This window comes from Protopterus annectens, chromosome 14.part0, assembly GCF_019279795.1.
Source record: "Protopterus annectens isolate FY-2018-M chromosome 14.part0, PAN1.0, whole genome shotgun sequence".
Lineage (NCBI taxonomy): Eukaryota > Metazoa > Chordata > Ceratodontiformes > Protopteridae > Protopterus > Protopterus annectens.
Genome location: NC_056748.1, coordinates 445,380,315 through 445,396,163, shown reverse-complemented (window position 1 = coordinate 445,396,163; position 15,849 = coordinate 445,380,315). Strand labels below are relative to the sequence as shown.

The window sequence follows — 15,849 nt, the reverse complement described above, 5'->3', positions numbered from 1 at the left end:
GCCCCTTTTGGGATGTACCTTACCAGACACCTGCAGCAACTGGAAAGACCCCAAAAGTACCTCACCAAGAGGATCAAAGGGCTCAAACAGATGCCATATGCTGCCCGGTTAAAGAAACTCCAGCTCTACTCAGTGGCATACCGCCTGCTCAGAGGCGATCTGTGCCTGATGTTTAAAGCCATGTCCAACCCGGAATTAATGGACATGCTGCACCTCAGAAAATCTAAATCCCATCGAGCTACGCTCGAGACTTGAACCTCAGCACTGAAATAAATAGGACATGCTGGAGGGACAGATTCATAACCCAGTGGCTCCCTTCACTCTGGAATAAAATCCCAGTCCAGGTTAGGCAGAGTCCCTCATTGACTCTCTTCAAGAGGAATCTTGATGAGTGGATGGGAGATCATAGGTTTACCCTGGGTATCACTTCTGTGTTACTGTTAGACAGAGGCACAGTATACTAACTTCGAAAAAGGGCATAGCAAAATTAATTTAAAATGGGTGGCGAAAGCCAAACACACTCTGGCTAGGCTTATAAATGCACTAGGGCAGATAGCCTAGTATGAACCTATGAACCTATGACTGAGGTAACAGAAATGTCACTGTCAAAACAAAGGTGTCACTGCTCAGTGCTATGAACATAAACAACTAACTCCACACCCTACAAGCTCTCCTCATTCTGGTGAATAAAGACATCTGTGCTACTACCAAGACTTGATTTAAATACAGAGACAGTACTCCAGCAGTGTAAGGCTTCAGTGCCTTCCACATATTTAAACCATTAGCTGCACAGACAGGGACAAAAGGTGGAGGAGTTTCAATCTGTATTAGCAACAAGCATAATTTTACGGTGAATAAACAGGAAGATGCTTTGGAATTTATCCACGTACAAATTGCCATAGAAAACGTCCTATAGCATATCCTAGCAAGCTACAAGTCACCCTCTATGTCCCTAGAATTCCATAGCTCATTCCTGGACCTACTTGAGACACTCTCTATTAAACCAAATACCTTATTCATCAGACACTTTAACTACCCAACTATAGAACAGGAAACATACAGTGCCTCATACTCACAGGCACAATGATTCTTGGACTTTATTAATAAACACAAATTCTCTTGACCATATAGTGTGTGTACCCACCACAGGTTCAGACATATTCGACCTGGTACTCACCAATGTGAGAGAGTGCTGAACCCCCCAATTCCCAATGTCACGGCCTCACTGGTGATGTCAGACCACAAATTAGTTGTTTCCATTGAAATAAAAATCAACTCAGTAACCCCAGCTAACCATGTTACAGTCAGAAACAATTTCAAAAGCAAACTACACCCTATTATGTGATACTTTATTAAAACTCAATGCCTCGCCCAACCCACTGTGTTCATAACCTATGAGGAATTGTTCACAGAGACCCTGTACAACTGTGTAAATGGCTGTACAGAGGCTGCTGTACCTATTAGAAGTAAGCCCAAAACAAGCTCTAAAAAACATACCACACTGGCAAAATCCTAACCTTAAATGTGGTATATAAAAGGAAAAAAGTAATGGATAAAATCAGGAAGAGCACCTCCAATAATGATAGGTACTCTCTAATTAAACTAAACAGGAAACTAAGAGGACTAATTAAGTCCAACAAGGCCAATTATAAGGACAAGACAGCCCCACAAGCTAAAGGCAACCACAAGGTCTTCTACAGCTATGTCTGAAACCCCAAAGGCATTACAAATCATTGTGTGCCAAACTGGTGGTCATTAGTGCCACCTTCACTGAGGACAGCAACATAGTGAGTTTGCTGGCTGGCAAAGTCTGCTCAAACTTCACCCCCCAACTGCCCCCCAGCCTCCCTCCATGAAATATCTGCTAACATACAACCAACTACTAATAGGGAAAGGTCCTGGTAGTGATACGGCCAAAAACACAGCCTCAGTGAGCCCCAACAATATCCTGAGATGCCTCCTAAATAGCTGTAGGCATGACTTATCAGGACCACTTCAGTCACTTTTCAACTATAGCCTCAAGACAGGCTTTGTACCATGAGAATGGAGGACTGCAACAGTTATCCCACTTCACAAGGGTGGACCATTAACCATCCCTGGAAACCACACACCTATTAGTCTGACTAGTTTAATATGCAAAGCTATGGAATTAATTATCATGGAGATGACTAACAAAGATATAGGCAACCTTCAGACAATGGACCCAACCCAATTTGGCTTTGCCAAAGAAAGATTATGCCTACTAAATGTGCAGACTTCCTTGACAATTTCATCAAGGCAATGAAATAGATGAAAACTGTGCATATTGCCTATCTAGACCTGGCTAAGGCACTTGATACAATAACCCACTCAGGTACAGTTGACAAACTCACTAAACTGGGCATAAACCCTTACATAACTCGCTGGATTGCTAGCTGGCTCACAGACAGGACCCATAAAGCCAAAATTGGTGATACCACCTCCACTGACAGACCAGTCACCAGCGTGGTACCTCAGAATGCTGTGCTGAGACCACTCCTATTTAGTATCTATTTCTCAGAGGCAAAGGCTAAAGTCAAGGGCCTTTAGCTGAACACATTTGCAGATTACTTCAAATTGGAAGCTATCACAGACTCACTCAATGAACACAAACATCTTACCATAAACAAATGACTGGTGCCAAAGTCATGGACTAAATCTCAATGCCAAAAAATGCATTAGACTGCCTTTTGGGAAAATTGACACCCAGGCTAAATACATATGTAGACAGTAATCTGGCCTTTGACTAACATATAGACAAGGTAGTGAAAAAAACATTCTATGTCTCACAAGTTATAAGTAAGGGCATGGCATCCAGGTCCACGGAAGTCAATATTGCGACTTTATTCAGACCTTATTGGATTCATCATTGATTATAATACCCCCTTTGGCATGTACCTGACCAGACATATGCAGCAGTTGGAACACCAATAAAGTCTCCTTATCAGGAGAATCCATTGCCTTGTAAAGATCATATTAAAGGCCTATACCTATACTCTTGCTTCCTATATATTACTGAGAAGCGATATATGCGTGGCATACAAGCACTCCTTGGATCCAGCATTGATGGTTCTTTTGCACAGCTGCAAAACAAACAGCATCAGAATCCCTAGATGAAAGGATTTAAACTTTGCTTGCTACATAAATAAAAAATGTTGAAGAGACAGATGTGTGTCTCAGAGGATCCCCATGCTCTGGAACAGGGTCCCTTATCCATGTGAAGCAGAGCCCATCCCTAAATCTATTTAAACGTAACCTTGACTGATTAGTGGGAAATCAGAAATTTACCCCAGGTCTGGCCACCATGTATCTGATAGCAAGAGGTACACAGTAATGCCCAGACTAATGTACCTGCCCTCACATAACCTCGAGAAACTCCCTAACTGATATACTTATCTCCTAATAAATGCCCATGATACACCGGAGCACAGTTAGGTTGGATTGTACTGTTAGGCGTATAAAGGCCCTGGTGGTTGTTAGCCTAGTATGAAACTATCAGCAATGTTAAGGAAAAGAGCAAATACCAAGAAAAAGGACCACAGAGTTAGAAATTAGCAACTAGCTACTAGAAACTCATTTAATGGAGTATGTGTGCAGTTTGTACTGATTTAAAAAAATGTAAAGCTGAAAAGTAGTTCTTACCGTATGTGTGCAGACTATAATTATTTATTCATTTTTTTACTCTTTATGGTGCCACACAGCCTGCCAACCATCAGCTGCCTGTGGTCTACTGGGCCATTTCTCACAAGGTGAGAGCCATTCCCAGTCCATTTATTCCCTGTGAGATTACAGCTGATCACAGAGTTGTCATCCTGGGATCCATTATGGCATTTTTTGATTATGCAGCCTAACCCCAATCACTTTTGGTGACATGGGCTTCCCACACTCCAAGGCAAGAGTGATGACACATGTCACAAATCTCATGTCCACCCCATGACTTTTCCAGCTTCCCAAGACTCTAATAAATCTTGGGTTGTACAGATCGAACCTAGGGCTTTGTCTGTGCCAAAGAAGTAGGGGTGTAGACTTCCAATTTGATGTATTCTTTGTTGGGGAGGAAAAGGTGCTTACCTGACACTGTGTCCTACCAGAACAAAGAGTTAAATTTACCTGTGAGGAATATTAGTTAATATACCACTAGATCCTGGATGTTGTTTGGGGCCAAAACACTTCTTCTCTTCTCTATGAAGTGCAGCTTCATGCAGCTCTGCAATAAACAGCACTGAATCACACAAATTGTACCTCAAAGTAACCAGGCAAAAGTCCACCAAAACAATAACAACCAATTAAATAAAACAGCTAGTAATAACAACTGCAGCCTGAATGGAAGACAATACTCCAGCTGCTCCTTCTCTCATCGAAAACAGCGTAAAACACACCCACAGGAGCAGAAGCAGTCTCATCTGTGGCTTTCTCATAGAGCCAAGATGTTGGTTGTGGATAAACAGTGCCATCACCTCCTTCTTTGTAGCACAGTTATAGTTAAACCTCTAGTGCAATGCTGAATTACTCACTCTGATGTATAATGTTACTGCCACCCTTCCTATTTCTGCTATTCATAAAATTAGGGCAAAATAGGAAGCCATACATTTAGAGTATAAGCTTCCAGCCAACATCCCCAAAAGGTGTGTCACAGCAAAAAAATACCTTTCAGTTTAGTCTGGCAGTCCAGTCTGTAAAAGCTTGGAAAAGAAGTGAACAGAATACCAAATTCCTTCTTTGAAGATCTCCCCACCTTTGATATCCTTGAAATAATACTGCCAGAAAAGTTGAGATCCCTCACCAAATCCTCTAAAGCTAGCTATGAAAACAGTATTGCAGCAGATAGTAAAGACAACCACAACACCTTCTACAGTTATGTAAAGAACCTCCACGGCAATACCCAGATTTGTTCTGAGATACTGCACAATGGTAACTCCTATACCTAGCCAATATTGCCAATATACTGACTAATAGATTCAGTGGCAATGTTGCACCCCCCCCCCCACCAAAGGACGAATCACAATACCAGTAAATTGCCAGGCACCCAGTATTACTGCTGCACAGGTTAAAACAGCACTCTCCAAGGCCAAGAATACAGCTTCTATGGGACCTGACAATACCCCTGTGTTCTACATGAACTACAGAGTGAACTGGCACCTCACCTGTGTGCCCTGTTCAATCACAGCCTCACCTCAGGCTTTGTCCTTTATTTATTTATTTATTTCCAGTTTGATAACCGGGGAAGTCCACTGGGCTCAGACAGTGGAGGCCGGGAGAAAAACTCCAAATACATTGTAATAATACATTGTACACAAAAACACAAGTATACATTGAAGATAATACATTGCACACAAAAAAAAAAAAAAAACAGCAAAGAGACAGAAAATTAATACATTATATACAACAACACTCAGAGTTCGAATTGCAAAGTATTTTGACAGTTTTTCAACAATGAAGTACACTAGGCAGTATGAGAATTTTGTTTTTATGCTACTGTAATGATAAGTGAAGTAGGAAATAAAAGGAAAATATAGAATGAGTTTGAGTGCAAGAGCAGGAAAGCAAAGGAGAGGTGAGGGAGAAGGAAATAGTTTGAAGGAGAAGAGAGGTCAGGAGGAAGATAGCAGAAGAAGAGGTAGAGTAATGTTCATTTTATGAAGGAGTGCAGAAGAACATCTTAAGGAAAAAGGCAAAAAGATTCAAATGTGAGACTAGGCAGACAAGAGGGTAGAGGGATGAGAGCACTTAAGGGAAGTAAAGGGTTTAGTCAGGGGGGGGAGATAAGAGGAATGGCACACTGCTATAGTCATCCCTCTCCACAAAGGAGGAGCGACTACAGACCCTGGGAACTATCGCCCCATTAGCCTGACAAGTCTGATATGCAAAGCTATGGAATGCATCATCATGGATCTAATACACAAGAATATAGGGAATCTCCAAACTCTAGATCCCACACAGTTTGGTTTTGTGAAGGGTAGATCATGCCTGCTCAACTTGGTTGACTTCTTTGAGTCAGTCACCAGAGCTGTGGATGAAGGCAAGGTGGTTCATACAGCCTACCTTGATCTGGCCATGGCATTTGATATCATTCCCCACTCAGGAATCATAGAAAAACTCACTAAGTTAAGCATCAACCCTATATCACTAGGTGGGTTGCAAACTGGCTCACAGATAGAACCCACAGTGTGAAAGTAGCTCACTCCAAGTCAGACTGCCGATCAGTCATGAGTGGAGTCCCACAGGGATCGGGTCCTGGGTCCTCTTCTGTTTGGTATCTACTTCTCAGAAGTCCAGTCCAACACAAAGGGACTCTGGCTGACAAAGTTCGCAGATGTTTGCATGTTGGGAGCCATTATTAACTCCCCAAGTGATGTTGACATCCTACAGAAAGGCCTCATGGAGACCAACGACTGGTGTCAGAACCATGGCCCTAAGCTCAGTGTCAAAAAATGTGTCATCATCCCTTTGGGAAAACCCCGGTTCTCATGAACTACCACACTGATGGTAGTCCACTGAACACAGAAGGCATTATAAGAGATCTGGGAACACAGGTTGACAGCAACCTCTCTTTTGACCACCACACTGCCACTGTGGTCAGAAAGTCCTTCTATGTGGCACATCTCATTATTAAGGGTTTTGCATCCAGGAAGAAAGAGGTCATTATCTCCCTCTACTCCTACCACATTAGGCCAATCATTGAGTGTAATGCCCCATTTGGCATGTACCTCACTAGACATCTGCAACAACTGGAGAGGCTGCAAAAGTACCTCACAAAGACGATCCTAGCCCTTAAACACTTGTCCTATATGGACAGACTCAAAAAACTCCAACTATTCTCTGTCTCATATCGCCTACTTAGAGGCAATCTCTGCTTCACTTACAAAGCCATGTCTGACCCAGCTCTGTTAGAAATGGTACATCTAAAGAAATCCCAGTCCCTCCACACCACACGCTCCAGAGACCTCAACCTCATTACCACAATCAACAGAATGTGCTGGAGGGACAGGTTCATAACCCAAAGACTGCCCATGCTATGGAATAGACTTCCCATACATGTCAAACAGAGCACCTCACTGGCCCTCATCAACAGAACTCTTGATGAGTGAATGGGAAATAGAAAATTCACCTCAGGGATCGCTCCAGTGGCTCTACCCGACAAAGGCACTGGAAACTAAGGTCGGGTGGCACGATGCCAGGGTAATTCTATGGGCTAGGCTTGTAAAGGCTCCAGGGCCATTAGCCTAGTACACACCTATGAACCTATAAAGCAGTTGCCTCTTTAATACAGCCATCCCAACAGCATTACAACAAACAACAAAAGAAAGCTAGACAGCAAATAGGAAATGGTCTGTTTCACAAAAGGAGCATTAGAAGTGCAACAGGCAAAGACAAAAATATTTAGCTATTTATTTGATATTTGTTTACCAGGGAGGTCCAACTGGGCTATTATCTTTCTGTCTTCTAAATACAAACATAAAATGACCTTTCTGGATCAACATGCTGAAAACTCTTCCCTACACTTTGAGGATGAACACAGGAGGTGAGCAAATGCATCTTCTAGTCCAAAGCAATACTGGTCATAACTTTAGGCGCAAGGGAAGATTTGGTAGGGATTGCCACTCTATCCATAAGAAAGATTATATGAAAGAAAGCGCACATCAGAACTAGAAGTTCTGAAACAACTTTCCTCAAAAAAGCAACCACTGGCCAAAAAAGCTTTCCATGATGGGAATATTAAAGGAACTGAATAAAAAGATTCAAAATGAGACTTGGTTAATATTTCCAGAATAAAATTCATATCGCATCAAAGAAGATCCATGCTCCTCGGGGCTTACAGTATAGATGTTTAAGAAACAGGTTTCAACCAGGAGTGAAGACAAAGAAGGGCCAAAAGGCATGGAAGATAGAACAGCAAAACAGTACATCTAAGTAGATGACTACAAAAATGTGGGCATGAACCACATTTCAATCTATTAGGAAAATCAATCTGTCAGGCAGAGCTGTTAAAGAGTTGCTTCCTAATTCATGATGTAGGTTTTGATTCCTTCCATATCTGTGTGTCTGCTGTGTGACCCACAGCAAGTCACATAAACCAACAATTCTCCTGGATCACCCCTGAAAAGTGACAGTAGTGCCCAGTGTGTTTATTAAGTTTACAAATTAATAAAAATTAAAAAACAAAACCTTGCTGACTCCAGTGAAGCATCTCTTCCATTTAGAAAAATATTTTTTACTACAAGGTCATGTAGCCAGTAAAAGCAAAATCACAACTAATAAAAACATGACACTACTGTGAACGGCAGTGTCAATGAGCACAGTGAAAGAACGGATTCAATATCCTACTTGGTTACAGAAAGAATCGACTTTCTCTGAAAATAAACTACAAGGGCATGCCCACATTTTGTAATTGAAGAGAATGTGCCCCTTCCTTCTTTGTCTTTTGTAGACTTCTTGAAATGATTGGAAAGACAGTGAATACATATAATGGCAGCCCACAACACAAACATGCACATCCAGGCTTCTACATAGTATCATATAACTTTGCCCACATTTCTGGTAATTCAGTAAAACACTGGAGAGCAAAAAAATAAATAAATAAATTTATATATATATATATATATATATATATATATATATATATATATATATATATATGGATTCACTTCATAATCTCAAAATGCTGACATCTCAAATTTCAGTTTTTTGAGACCATGGAATCGAATCCACACAACACCGAAACACCAAAACCGCAAAATTCAAAACACCTAAAACACAGCACACACTAGACCACACATATACCACAACATCTACATCACAACATAAACAATCAAAACAACACACATCCACAAACCTACAACACAAATAAGCAGAGGGCAAGCACCCCTGCACCCCCATGTGGGGGACTGCGCCCCTCACACACCCCTACTTATATATACTAACTCCAAGATCACACAAACAGTAAACAAAAGCAAACACACACACACATTCTACAGTCCCTCACACACACATCACACATATCAGCACATTCACATAAACTCAAACTCCCAGCCAAAACCCTTACAAAACACTCACTTAACTGACATAATACCTAAATCCACACACACAGCACCGCACACCATCCACATACAATCCTGGACAGTATGTAGCATAAAGCCATAACCACAAATTCGAGATATTCAAGTTCGCGATTATGAACTTTCGCTATTTTCAAACTTCGACTTTATAGTCTCGGGATACTGAAATTCGACATTGCAGTATTTCGGGAATATCAAGTGTTTCCATAAATATATATATATATATATACACACACACAGATATCTTTAGCAGATTCAGATTTAGTTGTCACTTGTGGTTGGAAATAAACAATGAAGCTCAACATCTTCTGTGATGCTTTGGTTTCATGCCAAATGAACTTCCACTAGATGAATGCCAACAGCCATTGCCATATTTGAACATCTGGGAAAAATGTATCCATCCCTTCCTAATTACATCTACTACACCTCTGTGGTGTTGTCACATATCAACTTGTACACTGATGTTATGCAAACATTTCTGAAAGCTTTGACTGTCAAAAAAATACCAAAATCTTTTTCAAACTAAAGTAAAGATTTAGCTGTGACCACACACCATAAAGTGACCATGTTTTCATGTAAGCTCCACATTCTCTAGTCAACATATCCATATGCAGAATCTCACATGGAAAAGAACTATTCAAAAATGTGCCCAAGCATGTCTGCACTACTGATTTCCATCAGACTATATCCAAGAACAAAAGAAGATTCAGCAGAAATATCTTGCTCAAACAGAATAGAGACTAGTTTCAAAGACTTCTGACATCATTTTGAATTCATTCTCATTTACACCTTGGCATTCTGGACAATTAAAATACTGGACAACAGGCAACTCTTGCTGAGAAGGGACCAAGCCAACGGTAGTGTAGCTGGGGGGGGGGGGGGGGGGGACAAAGGTGGCAATGGCCCTGGGTGCAAAGTGTTAGGGAGTGTGATCTGCCATCAGTCCAATCCCGATACCCTTTACTGCAATACCGACATTTTATATTTGCAGTCAAACTTGAGTGCTGTAACTCTCCATGTGTGATACAAACTATATCAGCTGCTTGCTACATTTGTAATAAGCAGTTTGCTACATTGCAAAAGAAAAAAAAAGATTTATTTCTTACTGTTTTAATAAAACCTGAGTGTTGCAGCATTCCACATATGAAGTGGTATAAACTGTAGAAACTGCTTGCTAAATATACCGGAGCAATGTACAGCTTTCTCCATGGCATAAACTATAGCACCTACTTACTACATTTATAGCAAGGAGACTGCGAGTTTAAACTGCAAGATTTTTTTTTTTATTTTCCTCATCTGAGGAAGGAGGGCTGGGGTCACAGCACAGAATGGGGACGTGATTGGCTTCTGCAATTCAGAAGCATCAGGTAACTGATCATGGACTTTTTTTTAATGGCCCCTCAGCTGTGGAGGGTCGGGGTGGGAGGTAGAAAAAGCCACAGGAGCTGGCTGGCAGGGACAATGTCCATCAGATATCACAGACTTTTGTATTTTCTCCACAGCTTTTGTGGTGCACCACATACCGGTACGCTCCTGGTGCTAGATGAGCCAGCTACGACTCTGCTGTTCTTCTTCTTTTGGCTTTTCCCAGTTAGGGGTTGCCACAGCGGAACTTCGGTCCGCTAATGACTGGCAGTAGATTTTTACGGTGCCAAGGTGCCAGCTCAACACCCAACCTTCAACGAAGGCATGCCCATTCATGCATGTCTTTCGAACGCCACTCGATCATGGGGAGTACATGCAAACTCCACATAGAAGGCACTCCAGCCGAGAATCGAACGGGAGAACCTCTTGCTGTGAGGTGACAATGCTACCGCTGCACCACCGCGGCTTCCATGAGCCAGCTATGACTCTAGTGGCATGTTTTCAGTGAACTACAAACAACAGTAAATACTGGATTGCAGTCTCATGAGCCAGCTATGACTCTGCAATCCAGTATTTACTGTTGTTTGTAGTTCACTGAACACATGCCACTATCTGCTGAATCCTATCCTTGGTAAGGAAACTACACCCATATAGCAGTTCAGTATGTCTTCCACACACACACATTCTGCTGAGACAGATGCATTTATTTTACACTTTAATTACAAATAAAATAAAAAAATGTGCCTGTCTCACCAGAATGTCCTTCTGAGAGCCATACTGAGCTCTTAGACTGGGTAATTTCCTTATCAAGGGTAGGATTCATGACTGACTTATTGACTTTGATGACAAAGCCAGAAAGTATGATAATAAGACCACCATGACAAAGTGGTTCTAGAGATGCCACTGTGAAGGATCCTACAAGAAGTGGCAAACTTGCTGAACATCAAGATTGAGTAAGCATTTGAGATGATTCCCTACTGATATATTATGCCTATCTGGAAGAAGTATGACGATTGTTTTTAATGGCATGGGTGTTAAGATGTTGTTATGATTCACATTAAAGGAAGAATATCTACTAAAACTGCCTGAGATAAGAAAGCTTCATAATTAAGACAAATTTGGAGGACTGCATGATGCCATGTTTAGTCCTCCAGCTACATCTTTTTTCCCTTTCTTAGCTGAATCTTGTTTTGGTTCAGTGTCTGGTAGCTTTGGATGGTTTATAAAGGTGTGAAAAGAAAAGACTAGTCATGTTACCCTGTGGTTATGACTGTAACACAAGTTCCACAAGAACAGTAAATAGACTGCAAAACAATACTAAATATTAAAAAGGCACTGTGCCCTTTACAGATGGAATGTGAGTCTAGCTACAGGTGGAGGGTGAACAAGTGTATAAAAACAATTTACTACCTGAGTGAGTTATCTGCAGCATTTTGTTTAAATTAACTTGCTGCTGAATAGAGAAACTGTTGCACACAACGGAACAGAACCAGGGGCAATAATGTGCAGAGCTCCAGCAATCAGATGTCTAAGGCAGCAGGCTGGGTACTGGTTTGCCTGTTAGCTAGTGACAGCTATTTGGAAGCATGGTATTTCAATATACAAGATGAATAGATTATATATTCTTCATTATTACAGGATAATTGGTTCCAGCTCTTGTTGGTTGCCCATGCCTTGGTTTATTCCCATCTTGGGAAATGCCTAAACTGTTTATGTGCTGCTTCCTAATACTGAGATCGACAGTTTGCGGCCTATACAGAATTAAGCAGCATGATATTTCTCTCTGTCAACATACAATTTCTCAGATTACAGAACCTACGCGGGCTGCCTATTCAGTATTACACTGTAGCTTAGATCTCATGCTGGTAATTTTGGAGCTGCATGATACTGACCCTTTTAACCTGAAAGCTATTTCATACTGTTTGCAATATGCAATGCACTCTGCCATGCAGGGTCTGTTCATGGTTCTCAGGCTACAGTTAGTCAGATCTGGTGAAAACATGCTGACTTACCAAGCCTCACAGCTATATTTACTAATATGGTTGCTTCAGCCTTTTCCAATTTGCCCAACCTGTCTCACCTACCTTATTCTGATGAGCTATACATTCAGTAGATTCTATTGTCAGCATAAACACTTACTTCATATTACACTGTATTATGTCTTTTTTTATTTTTAAATGTGCTTACTTTTAATTTATAAAAGTTCACCATGCATTCCCTTGTGATTTGTGATTACGGCTCAAGCATTCAGTGATAATGAATTAGTAACATTTCATTGATGCCAGGGAATAAGAATACAGTTAGCTTTTTTCCATCCAATAATGCTGAATGTCTGTGCATTACTACTACAAGAGAAAAAGGTACACACAAATGCACACAGAGATGTACACTTATATATATAATAAACAAAATTAGCACATTAGGTAAAATTATTGCAAAACAAAACTAAAACACCCTTGTATATAAATACAGCATGTAGACTTCATTAAAGTAAACAAAAAATATGAAGATGAAGTGAAACATATCAAAACAAAATAATATGTTTGTATAAATCCTGTAAATAGCAGAATATAAAAAATGTAAAATCATGGCAGGGTACTCACGTAAACAATATGGCTTCCCACTGCCGAAACAGCCTTTGTTCCTTAACTTCCCTTTCAAACTGCTTTTCCAGGTTTTGTTTTGAAGTCTGAAGTATGGCATTAGCAGCACTCTCCTCCTTCTCTTCTTCTTTATTTTGATTTTCAAAAAGAATTCTCAGTGAGGAGGAATTCTCATGAGCAAGTTGATCAATTTGGTTTTTCGGTATACCAACGCTTGCCAAATGCTCAATAACCTTCACCTGGATGTTTCGGATATTTGAAATGCCATTTTGGGCTAACTCTTCCTGAAGTGCTTTGAGGTCATGGACAGCATCACTATCAAACTTTTCAACAAGCTCAGTCAATTCAGCAGTATGGCTGGATAACACATTTTTCCACTGATTCAAGTAATCTTCAATGTTTATGGTATTTCGAGAAGTATCCAAAATTCTAGTTAGATGTTTAAGACTTTGCTGATGTTGCTGAAACTGTAATGCATAGAAAGAGATATAATATTTTTTCTTTAAGTAGCTTACCTGCCTGCATCTCCACAAACATTCACTTACTAGGGCATTCACAAAGCAATGCACAATGTTTTCTCCCAAAAACAAAAGTTATGTACTTACCATGACAGATCCATGCTGTCTGATTTTCATCTGGTTCAACTATCAGCAGCAACTCTGAAGCTTCTCATTTCCAAGGCTCTGACTCTTCTCCTACTCATAATTCCATCCACTCCACCATAGTATGTCAGACTGAGTTTGCCCCAGTAAAATAAGCTATAGTAATTATTTTCAAGACTAAACTTAGTATACAGGTAAAAAGGGTAGAATTGGAATACATTTAGTTAGAACTGCTCAGAGACAGCGTGTGCCAGAGAACTACCCAGTCACCAGAAGTCCATTTGTGGCACTTTGGAAGTGGGCAGGAGGAAGGAAGGTTGAACTGGATAAAAATCAGAAAACATGGATCTATCATTATTTTAAGTACATAACGTTCTTACCCAATAGTTTCTATTTTGTCCGAGACAACCACGGGACAAATTCCCAAGCTGTTATAACTGGGTGGTATTGGAAGATGTTCCTAAAAATGGTGAAACCAAAGGAAGTACATGATCTGGACTGTACATTCAGTTTGTAGTGAGATACATAGGTGTGGACTGTTAGCCACGTTGCTGCAGCACAAATATTTTCAATAGGTAGTCTATTAGAAAAAGCTGTTGACTTGGCTATTGTCTTGTGGAATGAGCCTTAGGTTTAGATTGAAGAGACAAGCCCTTTTTATTGTAGGCAAAAGGAATGCAGTCTGATAACCATCAGAAAGGAGTAACCTTAGCCACCGCTTTACCTAATTAAGCTTTGAGAAAGCAACAGTGGCTCAGGACCCATCCAAGGTAGAGACGACCGCAGGATCCTTAGTCGAAGAATAATTTTGCGACATACTGGACTCCGAAAGGGTCTCAGTAACAGCCTGCGAATCCACAAAAGCGGGCATCAGGGGCTGCAAAAGCGCATCACTGAGGACCGGAGAACTGATGACTAGCTTAACGGGAGCATCGTCTGAAGGCTTGGACCTGTGCGGTCTGTCTCTGTCTTTATCTTTATGTTTTTTTGGAAGATCTGCTATCAGATGGCTTACTGAAGCTATATCAGAGTTTGAGGACTGTAAGCAAAAATATCTAGCTACAATAAGGGCCCGATGACGGATAGTTCTGGCATTGAACAAAGCACAGAAGCGACAGCGAGGGACATCGTAGTCTGGGACTAAGCAAGTAATGCAGTAGGAATGAAAGTCTCGGTGTGGTATTTGCTTTCCACAGGTGAAACAATTATTAACTTTTTCCTGACATCGGTTAGTGCAAGAAAAAAGGATCCCCAATGGGGTACTTAGCTTTAGAACACTTAAATTCGGTAGACGAAACTCAGGTAGCAGCCGACCGGCACGTGTGTGAACTGTTTCTGCTTCTGGCTCCACGGCAAGAAAGACTGATGTAATGGCATTGGCTGCCTTACTTTATACTACTGATGACCTGACGTCAGTACATACTACGCCTCTAGTATTCGGGCCGGCTGAGGGCTACCCTGGCAGGAATCATTCAAATGTAATGACTACAACAGTAAAACAAAAAGAACATCTTCTCAGAGACAGGGTGTGCCAGAGAACTACCTAGTCACCAGAAGTCCATTTGTGGCACTTTGGAAGTGGGCAGGAGGAAGGGAGATTGAACTGGATAAAAATCAGAAAACTTGGATCTATCATTATTTTAAGTACATAACGTTCTTATCCAATGTTTTCTATTTTGTCCGATTCAACCATGGGAGAAATTCCCAAGCTGTTATAACTGGGTAGTATTGGAAGATGTTCCTAAGAATGGTGAAACCAAAGACAGTACATGATCTGGACTGTACATCCAGATTGTAGTGAGATACATAGGTGTGGACTGTTGGCCAAGTTTCTGCAGCACAAATATTTTCAATAGGTAGTCTATTAGAAAAAGATGTTGACTTGGCCATTGTCTTGTGGAATGAGCCTTAGGTTTAGACTGAAGAGACAAGCCCTTTTTATTGTAGGCAAAAGGAATGCAGTCTGATAACCATCACAAGGGAGTAACCTTAGCCACTGCTTTACCTAATTAAGTTTTGAGAAAGCAACAAGCAGTTTATCAAGGCTTTCTTATTTATTGGTTCTATGCAGACAGAATTTAAGTTAATGAGGGACCTCCTTCATAATTAACAGATATTCTCCTTTGTTTGAAAATTTGGGGAAAAAAAGACTGGTAGATTTATTGACTGATTTAGATTAATCTCAGATACCACCTCAGGAAGAAA

General features: G+C 40.8%; 1 protein-coding gene across 1 annotated transcript in view; it reads right to left on the bottom strand.

The window, feature by feature from the left end:
• EVC2 (EvC ciliary complex subunit 2) overlaps positions 1-15,849 on the bottom strand; it is a 1,983,677-nt gene that overhangs the window by 613,943 nt on the left and 1,353,885 nt on the right. Inside the window, exon 14 of the mRNA XM_044056208.1 lies at positions 13,043-13,509. Coding sequence (XP_043912143.1) covers positions 13,043-13,509 — 467 coding nt within the window. The remainder of the gene's footprint in view (positions 1-13,042; positions 13,510-15,849) is intronic.